The sequence below is a fragment of the Octopus bimaculoides genome, chromosome 24 (assembly GCF_001194135.2).
Source record: "Octopus bimaculoides isolate UCB-OBI-ISO-001 chromosome 24, ASM119413v2, whole genome shotgun sequence".
Classification (NCBI taxonomy): domain Eukaryota; kingdom Metazoa; phylum Mollusca; class Cephalopoda; order Octopoda; family Octopodidae; genus Octopus; species Octopus bimaculoides.
This window is the reverse complement of record NC_069004.1, coordinates 21,822,349-21,833,097: the sequence shown is the minus strand read 5'-3', so window position 1 is coordinate 21,833,097 and position 10,749 is coordinate 21,822,349. Positions and strand designations below refer to the sequence as shown.

The following is a 10,749-nucleotide window of genomic DNA, read 5'->3' as shown; positions in this document are numbered from 1 at the left end:
GGAAGCAAGGACTAGAATCAAAGGGCCTTAGAATCAACCTAGCTAAAACCAAAGTCCTAATAAGTAGGAAGGTCGAAAAATCACAAACACCTTCAGGTCGATGGCCCTGCTCGATCTGTAGAAAAGGTGTAGGTAGAAACTCTATAAGATGCACCCAGTGCAAGCTATGGACACATAAGAGGTGCAACAATATCAAAGGAAGGTTAACTAGGAAGTTAGTTTTTGTATGTAGTAGATGTTCAGGAGCTATAAACACTGTAAATATGCAGAAAACAACTTCTGCCACATTCCAGGGAGATAGCTTCCGCTATCTAAGTGACCAGGTTAGTAGTGGGGGAGGGTGCTCTGAAAGTGTAGTTGCTAGAATAAGAATAGCCTGGGCAAAGTTCAGAGAACTCCTACCTCTGCTGGTGTAGCCAGCTCTTATATATAATTATAAGCGTGACATTATTAACTTTATGTTTATTAGAATATAAACTAACAGAAATATTAAATGCAAAGCTTATCTTAACAAATCTTTTGTTTAAAATACAATTTAAACGAAGTTTTAAGTTAAACTGAAATTATAAATACAATATAATTAACTTTAATTTTAATATAAACTAACCAAAATTAATTTACTGTATATAAAAATAATTGGAAGAATGGAGGTAGCAGGGAATTGTATCAGACTGCCAGAAGGGAAGCTAGGAGACCGGTTTATTTAGCCAGAGGGGAAGCAGATAACAAAAAATTTGTCAATATTCTGCGCCATGTAGATCAAAGACTTCAGGTATTTCATGTTGCAAGACAGTGTGTGAGAGAGAATCGTGATGTTGTAAGAGAGAAATGTGTCTGCATGGATGATGGTTCACTTGCACTAAACAAGGCTGCAAAGAAAGAGGTTTGGAGATGCCACTATGAAAGGTTGCTCAATAAAGAGAATGAATGGGAGAAAGAGAGTCTGCCGAATGTCGTCCCAACAGAGGGACCAGCGATTTGAGTTGACAGTACCATGGTAGATAAAGCTATTAAGAGTATGAAGACAGGGAAAGCCCCTGGCCCTTCAGGAATCACTGCAGGGATGCTCAAAATATCTGGCAGTGTCAGTATAGCCTAGTCACCCGTATAGTTAACCAGGTGATACACGAAGGAGTCATACCCAATGACTGGTGTAGCAGCACCATAGTCAACTGTTACAAAGGTGATGCTTTAGATACAAATAATTACAGGGGTATCAAGTTGTTAGATCAGGTAATGAAAGTCACGGAGAGGGTCAAAGCCCAACTACTCAGGGAGCGGGTCAGTTTAGACGTGATGCAGTTTGGGTTCGTGCCTGCGAAAAGCACCACTGATGCTATATTTCTGGTAAGACAGCTGCAGGAGAAATACCTAGCCAAGGATAAACCTCTGTACCTGGCTTTCGTTGACATGGAGAAAGCCTTTGACAGGGTCCCCCGATCCCTCATCTAGTGGTCAATGAGGAAACTATGGATAGAAGAATGGTTAGTGAGAGATGTGCGAGCCATGTACAGGGACGCTGTCAGTAAGGTGAGGCAACGAGTACAGTGAAGAATTCTGGGTAGAGGTAGGGGTCTACCAAGGTTCAGTCCTCAGCCCCCTCCTATTTATCATAGTCCTCCAGGCAATAACACAGGAATTCAAGACAGGATGCCCCTGGGAGCTCCTCTATGTGGATGATCTTGCTCTAATTGCCAAGTCAGTATCAGAACTAGAGAAGTTTCAGGTGTGGAAGCAAGGGTTAGAATCGAAGGGCCTTAGAGTCCTAATAAGTAGAAAGGCAGTCAAACCACAAACCCCTTCAGGTAGATGGCCCTGCTCGATCTGGAGAAAAGGCGTAGGTAGAAACTCTATAAGATGTACCCAGTGTAAGCTATGGACACATAAGAGGTGCAGCTATATCAAAGGAAGGCTAACCGGGAAGATAGTTTTTGTATGTGGTAAATGCTCAGGGGCTATAAACACTGAAAATGTGCAGAGAACAACCTCTATCTCATTCCAGGGAGAAAAACTACAAGTAGTTAATAACTTCCGTTACCTAGGTGACCAAGTTAGTAGCCGGGTGGGTGCTCTGAAAGTGTAGCTGCTAGAATAAGAATAGCCTGGGCAAAGTTCAGAGAACTCCTACCACTGCTGGTGGCAAAGAGCCTCTCACTCAGAGTAAAAGGCAGACTGTATGACACATGTGTACGAACCGCCATGCTACATGGCAGTGAAACATGGGCCGTGACTGCTGAGGACATGTGTAAGCTTGCAAGGAACAAAGCCAGTATGCTCCGCTGGATGTGTAATGTCAGTGTGCATACTCAACAGAGTATAAGTGCCTTGAGAGAAAAGTTGGACCTAAGAAGCATCAGATGTGGTGTGCAAGAGAGACGATTGCGCTGGTATAGACATGTGGTGAGAATGGATGAGGATAGCTGTGTGAAAAAGTGCCACACCCTAGCATTTGAGGGAACCTGTGGAAGAGGTAGACCCGGGAAGACCTGGGATGAGGTGGTGAAACATGACCTTCAAACATTAGGCCTCACTGAGGTAATGACTAGTGACCAAGACATTTGGAAATATGCTGTGCTTGAGAAGACCCGGCAAGCCAAGTGAGACCATAACATGTGGCCTATGCCAGTGGTGTAACCAGCTCCCTTAGGCGTATCTTTCTTTCATTGGACACTAAACTCTGCTTGTGAAGACCTGTTGAGGCAAGTGAAATCGAAATCAAATTCGATGACAGTGCCGCATGACTGGCATCCGTGCTAGTGGAGCGCTAAGAGCACCATCCTAGTGTGATCGTTACCAGGGCCACTGACTGGCCTCTGTGCTGGTGGCATATAAAAAGCACCATTCGAGTGTGATCGTTACCAGTGTAACCTTATTGGCACTTGTGCTGGTGGTACGTGGAAAACAACACTCGAGCGAGGGCGTTGCCAGTGCCGCTGGACTGGCTCCTGTGCAGGTGACACGTAAAAACACCATTTGAACGTGGCTGTTGCCAGTAGTGCCTGACTGGCCCTCGTGCTGGTGGTGCATAAAAGCACCCACTACACTCTCGGAGTGGTTGGCATTAGGAAGAGCATCCAGCTGTAGAATCTCTGCCAGATCAGATTGGAGCCTGGTGCAGCCATCTGGCTCACCAGTCCCCAGTTAAACTGTCCAACCCATGCCAGCATGGAAAGCGGACGTTATATATACACACACACACACATATATATACATATTCTACTGTATGAATGGATCACAGTATTTGAATTTATGTAATCATCTCTTTTGCTGTTGTTGTTACTCCTGTCAGCATCTTCAAAATTACTTATCTTCTTTTACTTGTTTCATTCATTAGACTGAAGCCATGCTTTGGTACTGCCTTGAAGAATTTTTAATTGAATGAATCAACCACAGCCTGGTATTTATTCTATTGGTCACTTTTGCCATACCACTAAGTTACGAGGACATAAACACACCAACACTAGTTGTCAAGGAGTGATGGGGGAGACAAACACAGACACACATACATAAAACGGGCTTCTTTCAGTTTCCATCTACCAAATCTACACATAAGACTTTGGTTAGCCCAAGGCAATAGTGGAAAACACTTGCCCAAATGTCACACAATGGGAGTGAACCCAGAACCATGTGGTTGAGAAGCAAGCTTCTTACCACATAGCCATGTAAATAAAATCATAAAAGTTTGTAATACAAACCATTTTTTTTTTTATTGCCTACCCCAGGTACTGAGAGCAGGTCTTCCTTAGGTAATTATAGTTTCTTTTACAAAGTAATGCTTGAATAAATTATGTCTTGCAAAGAGAAGAAAAACAAGGTTTCCACACTGTGAAAGTCAAATATTATTATTATCATTATTAACAACAACAGCAGCAGCAGCAGCAGCAACAACAACAACAGCAGCAACAGCAGCAACAAGAACAACAACAAGGCGTCATGACAATATAGCCAGGCTTGTCCATTGGACACTTTGCAACACGTATGGAATTGACAGCAAAAAATTAGTACAACCACAAACCTGAAGACATCATCGAAAATGGAAATGCAAAGATCCTATGGGATTTTATGATTCAGTGCGACCATGAGATAGAGAATAGGAAGCCGGACATAGTCTTAATTGAGAAAGAAAATAAACTATGCTGGATCATAGACATAGCATTCCGAGCTGACAACAAGGTATGTGATAAGGAAGAAAGAAAAGTTGAGAGATATGACAGGTTAGCTTGGGAAGTTAAGCAGTTGTGGTCGATGAAAAAGGTAGCAGTAGTACCAATAATTGTCGGAGCCCTGGGAACTGTGAGTAAAAATCTTGAGAAGCACGGGGAACAAATAGGGGCTGTAACCAGAACCATGTGGTTGAGAAGCAAGCTTCTTACCACATAGCGATGTAAATAAAATCATAAAAGTGGAGCACTTGCAGAAAACAGCACTGCTTGGAACCGCTCGAATACTCGGGAAGATGCTCAAAAAATAAAAGGTGTTACCTTAGTTCACTGGTAGTGAACAGCTGACACTGTAGTACATCTCCAGCATTAGAAGCTGTGCAAAGGCAATAATAATAATAATAAAAATAATAATAATAATAATAATAATAATAATAATAAAAAGAATACCAACCAGAATTCATAATATCCATGTATTCTTCAAATTTGGGTGCCTTCTTACTCATTTTCAAATCAGCATGTGGATCAGCTTGGAAGTTGTCAGATTCAAGGGCCTCCAAGGCTTTCCTTGCTCGTCGTTTACGAGCAGCGTCATCAAGAATCCGTTTCTTGTCAGCTTCACGGATTCGACCTATAGTTTGGGTGAAGATAACACAACAGAAATCAAACAATTATTTTGTGATCATTGAAAGCTTTACCATCTTCTGGTCACACAGAGTAAAAACCTTGACTAACATCTTAAACCATCCCTTGACACATTAGATATTGTAGTCCACTCTGCTGAGTGGTTGGTGTTAAGAAGGGCATCTAACTGTAAAAATCCTGCCAAAACAGTTGCAGAAGTCTGGTGCAGGCTTCTGCCTGGCCAGATCCTTGTCAAACCATGCCACCCATGACAGCATGGAAGGTGGACGTTAAGCGATAATGATGAGGAGTCCTACATAAACAGTTTGAAATTAAAGGTGAGATAGTCCTGGCTGGAACATATTTGACAATAGGTCAGTCAACTCATCATTGTCATCATTTTTACATCCATGTTCCATGCTGGCACGGACCGGATAGTTTAAGAGGATCCAATGGGTCCAAGGACTGTGCTCCAATGTCTACATTGGCATGGTTTCGATGGTTGGATACCCTTCCTAACACTAAACACTATACAGCATATACTGGGTGCTTTTTTTTCATGCTGCCAGCATTAGGGCCATTCCACAGAATTTTATTTATGCAAAAATCAAAAATAAAGTTTGTTTATTTGGAAAAAAATTTCTTATTAATTTTTTTGAATAATAGTCATAGTTTGTGAAAATGGAGAAAATGATTCTCGGTCTTCTGTTGCTTATGCACAAAGTATCATAATTTTCATAATTTCTAATTTTGGCCATTGCTGAGGGGAAAATGTTTTTTTTTTTTCTGGTTGAGAGAAATAGAAAAAACCTTAACTGGTTAAAAGTACTGGAACATGAACTCCACAAGGGAACAAATATTCAGTAATATTGAAAACTTAAATCTGCTTCAGAGAAACAGCAGCGTTACTTGTCCAATAAATGATTTTTCCCCTCCACAACATTTTAAGGCCTTTAAGTTTTGTTAGTTCTTGCACAAATGGCCAATTCAGAACTTGCATTTCAGAACCTCTGTTTTTAGGCCAGAGCTACTCAATGATGTTTTCAAAATGGCTAGATGGTCTTTTGCTCTGTCCAAGGTACATTAAGTATATTTTTGTTGCGGAGGGGAAGTCTGTTGCAGAAAAAGTGTGAAGTCCTAATGCAAACAGTCTTCAGTCTTGAGCAGATGTGTTGTGTAGACAGAGAATGTCAAAAATGTGGAGTTACTGAGCCAGTAGATGAAGTGTTTGCTGATGCTAATGAAGGTTCCATGGTGTCTTATTATCAGTGGGTGACTGGCAAAGATAAGCGAGTGAGAAAGCAGTTGCAAGAATGCACGATTGCTGAGGCAAAAGAAGATCTTGTGGTGCTACTACAGCTGTTCAGCAGATACATTTATGACATTAAGCGGCAGTTTGCAGAGCTCAAGTTCCTGAAAGAAAACCTGAAAACTGGTGTTGTGATCATTCAAGAAGATTTTTCAGAAAATTTTCAACTGAAACACCAGAAAGAAGTGATGACAGCTCATTGATCCAGTGACATGGTCACTCTCTTCACTGCCATGGCTTACTTCAAGGGCAAAGAAGGTGAACTTGAGCATGCATCATATGTAGTTGTTTCTGATGAAATGAAGCATGAAAAGCAGTGTCTGGGCTTTCGACACAGCCATTATCAATAGCTCTCAGTTGTTATTATTATCCTGTAATTATCTTCAAAATTACTCATCTCTTTTTACTTGTTTCAGTCATTAGACTGTAGCCATGCTTGGGCATTGCCTTGAAGAATTTTTAATTGAATTGACCCCAGCCTGGTATTTATTCTATTGGTCACTTTTGCCAAACTGCTAAGTTATAGGGACATAAACACACCAACTGCTGGCTCTCGGTTCAAAAACAAGTACATCCTGGCGAACTTGCTTTATCATGAGCATGACTTTGGTGCAGAAGCTTCATGATCATTTTTTGAGATTACATGGAAAGGGACCTGTGGATGGTGTTGGTGAAGTCAGATGTGCAGTTTGGCGATTGATTTAGCAAGATAAAGAGGTTGTGACAAATGCAAAAGAGTTCTATTGTGTGACCAAGAAAGTGTGCCAAAAAATTCATATGCTTTTCATTCCACAATCATCTATCAATAGCCACTCAGAGAAGTTGGAGCAAAGATGGACTGATTGCAGGGCAATCCCAAATACTCATGCAAAAGCTGATGCTGGCTAAATCATCAATGCCAAGAATTTCCAATTCAAAGTCCAAGAACCATGCACAGAATTCACTGTCACCAACACTTGAGGAAACTAGATCAACCCCAACTGCACCAGCAGTTCCTGTAGTGCCAGGTTCTCCCAATGGTATCACAGTGCATGTAGAGCAGTACTATGCTGTTGACTGTCTTCACCAATTCTACATTGGCAGGGCCTTAGAACATGTCTCTGGTTGTATGATTAAGTTCAAGTTTCTTCATAGATCTGTTGATGCTGGTATCAACACCTTTAACTGGCTCAGAAGGGATGATATTAACACTTGTCATAAATATAATGTAATCTATGGTCCTATTCAGCTGGTTGGCACTGGGTCTTTTACAGTTGTTGAGCTGGAAAACATCAAGAAAGCATCTGCTCTTCTCATAAAAAACCACTGTAAAAGTATTTGTTTTCAAAGAGACCTTTGTCCTGAGTGTGTTTTTAATGATTTTAAAAATATTCTGGCTTAAAAGACAAAACTTACCCTTTTGATTTGAAATTTGATGATGAGTGATTTTTGTAAACAGTCAAGACTTTGTATACAATTATATATTTATTCATCATCATCATCATCATCGTTTAACGTCTTTTTTCCATGCTGGCATGGGTTGGACAGTTCGACTGGGGTCTGGGAAGCCAGGAGACTGCACCAGGTCCCAATCTGATCTGGCAGCGTTTCTACAGCTGGATGCCCTTCCTAACGCCAACCACTCCAAGAGTGTAGTGGGTGCTTTTTATGTGCCACCGACACAGGGGCCAGAGGAGCTGGCATCGACCATGATCAGATGGTGCTTTTTACGTGCCACCGGCATGATATAATTATTCATAATTTTTATATTTAATAACTATGCCTTTTTTAGAGCAAGTTTGACAAAACTGAAAAGGAGCTAGAGTATGTAATACATGCATTTGGTCAATATAATAACTCCTTCATGTGCACAAAAAGTTTAGATTGAGTGTTCTTAAATAAATATTTATAATATTTTCATTTTAATTAATGCTCATTTCTATATATTTATTTTCTAGATTCCCATTTTAAAGCTAAATGTAGATTTGCTTCAAACTTTGTGGAAATTTATGAAAACTTAGTACAATTGAAATAAATATGGAAATTAAAGTATATTGTTGATACAATTGCAGTATAAATGTTTGATTTATAAGTTACTGAAGTGGACACATTTTCACCTCTGCAACCGTATACTGTCTTAAAAGTTACCGTCCCACTCAGAAAACCTGAAAGAATGGAATTTCTTTCTGTTATCTTTTTGACAAACATAAAATATTGTAATTCAGCATTCAATAAGTTTCTGTATATTGTTTCAAGATTCAGAGAATTTAAAAATAAAATCAAAGCTTTAGAAAAAGGAAATTTTCTGTTCCCCTCCGCAATGGCACAAATTTTGTATTCTACAGCATCAGGAGATCATCATATGAAAAAGTCACACAGTGGCACAGGTGACTTTGTAAAAACTAGAAGCCCAAACACACTCAAATGTCAAAATGTTAAAAAATTATTATGAGAAAAGCACTTCTGATTTTCCCCTCCACAACATACAGAATACTGTGGAATGTACCATTATTTAGGTTGCCATGCAGTTTGCAAAACTATGAACTTCAAGTGAGATGGAACTTTATTCTAGGAGAATAAGGAGCAGAGAGCAGTATAGTATGAGAGAAAAAGGGCCAGAGCAGAAGTGGTTTTTTTTGTTGAAGAGGTGTAACATGACTTCTCACGTTTAAAAAGAGAGGATGTGGGTGGAGCTAGAACTGAATGATAAGGTGTCAGAGAAGACTTTCAAAGTTTTTGATTATAAATTAGTTTTCATCTAGGAAACGTGAAAGAACTATCTTAGTCATTTGTACGTGTCTTCTATCCATTATGCAGTTTGAACTCCTCAGTTGTCGGCTGCGGGCAAGAGTGAGTTGTACTCAATCAGGGCAAAGTTTCCTGTTCCATAGCAATATTTCCCAAAGTGGGTTCTAAGAAATCCTTAGGGGTCCGTGGAAAAAAAACTTTGGGGTTCCGCAAGATAAGGTGTCTGTTTTTTAAAAATAATTTAATGAGAATATAGATGTGGGTTTCAGAATAAGTCTGGAAGCCACAGGGGAATACAATAAAAGTCTGTTTTAGTTATATGTTGCCTTTAGTAAGTGGTTGGTTTTGAAAGTTGTGTATTACCATTAGCATGTGACTTTTAAAAAATGATCTCCTAATTTACCGTATCCCTTAAAACAATAGTTCTGGTTTCATGTGCCAAGTTTTCCCTATATATTTGTTCGTGGTCAATTATTAGAGCACTCAATTTTTTGTCTCTGCGAGCCCACCAGCCTCTTCTCTGTCAAAATATGCACGCATCTAAGGTTTTCTTTGAATTGATTCGGGATTGCTGCTACTTTCCTTTGCGGATTCCATATAGAGCCACTATACTCGAGAATATTTTTAATAATATACCTATAAATGATTTTGTAAAGCGAGACTAGTTTTTAGTTGTTTTTCTGTAATGGTTTCATTGCAAACACACACTTATAAAAGAACATGCCAAAATAAGTAGAGCGGACGCACTAAATGTCTTAGACTGAGTCACGTTCTGAGTTCGAACCATGCCTAAGTCTATTCTATTTTTAAAATTCTCGATGAAATAACGAACCAGTAAAGTACTAGAACGATTAAATGAACTATCGATATGTCGGTTTGAACCATAATGTAAGTATTTGCAATAATTTCGTGAATAGAACATAATTTACAAAAGTAAACAAAGAATATAAAATAATTATAATTAAATATAATTACTAACCGGATTCCTTTTTTTCTCCTGATGATTTTTTGGGAAAAGCCATTTCGCTTGTTTCTCTTTAGCAAATTCAAAAAATCCAAATAAAGTTGTATAATTTTTAATATTTTTAATTAAAATTTGAGTATTTCTTCGAAGTTTACAAAAATACAAAAATAGTAATGGCGGCGGTGAAGCTGAGAATGAATACTCCTTAGAAATAATTTCCAGGCAATATAATCCCAGTGTCAAAAAAGTTACTTAGTTTGGTGGAAACATCTTTGTTAAAAAGAAAATTACCCTCTTTTCTTAGGTAACTGTGCTTGGTTCTTTTCAAGAATTGATTATAAAATTTGAATAATCTATGAATAAATATAAGAAAAATAATAGTCAAAAGAAATTTCATGGCTGTGAAAATGTATTTACATATTTACAATTAGTTAAGAGTTGTTTCCCCTGTCATATGTTTAGCTAATTTTACAATTGTGATTAAAGATGTGCAGGCCTGCGCTGAGGTTGAGGCATCTCTGGCTCTACCTGTATGGTGAGCGTGTGTGGTCTCCGTTCGTTGACGAGATATTTCCCAGGTTCACCTCTTTTGGTAAACTGGAAAGTTGGATCAGGCGTAGACCAAGGCTGGGAGCTTGGCAAGCAGTGTCGACAGGCGCCCATGCTTCTCTCCCGAACGAGTAATGCCGGCGGACGGGATACCACCTCGGCGTACTATAGAGGGCTGATAGACGGCAAGTGTGATGACGGCCTGGGGGAGACTCTAGGTTTCGATGAAAGTCAGCTTGCCAACCTGCATCGAAGGACCTTCGGCCCAGGACCTATGGACAACTTCCAGAGGTCCCTCGCTTTGGCAAACATTCGACATAAGTACTATAAATGTCAAAATACACCACGTACATTTGTTTATGTTTCTGAACAAGATCGTCGCTTTCCGTAAAAATTTTATTATTTTTTTTACATAT

The 10,749-nt window shown here is 39.4% G+C and overlaps 1 protein-coding gene across 1 annotated transcript in view; it reads right to left on the bottom strand.

Annotated features, from left to right (window-relative positions):
- The window catches only part of LOC106880223 (zinc finger HIT domain-containing protein 1), a 21,783-nt gene extending 11,612 nt beyond the window's left edge, over nt 1–10,171 (bottom strand). The window contains exons 1-2 of the mRNA XM_014930085.2: nt 9,800–10,171; nt 4,615–4,791 (exon numbers count right to left, since the gene is read on the bottom strand). Of these exons, the coding sequence (XP_014785571.1) occupies nt 4,615–4,791; nt 9,800–9,842 (220 nt within the window). The 5' untranslated portion in view covers nt 9,843–10,171. The remainder of the gene's footprint in view (nt 1–4,614; nt 4,792–9,799) is intronic.
- Nucleotides 10,172–10,749: the final 578 nt, after the last annotated feature.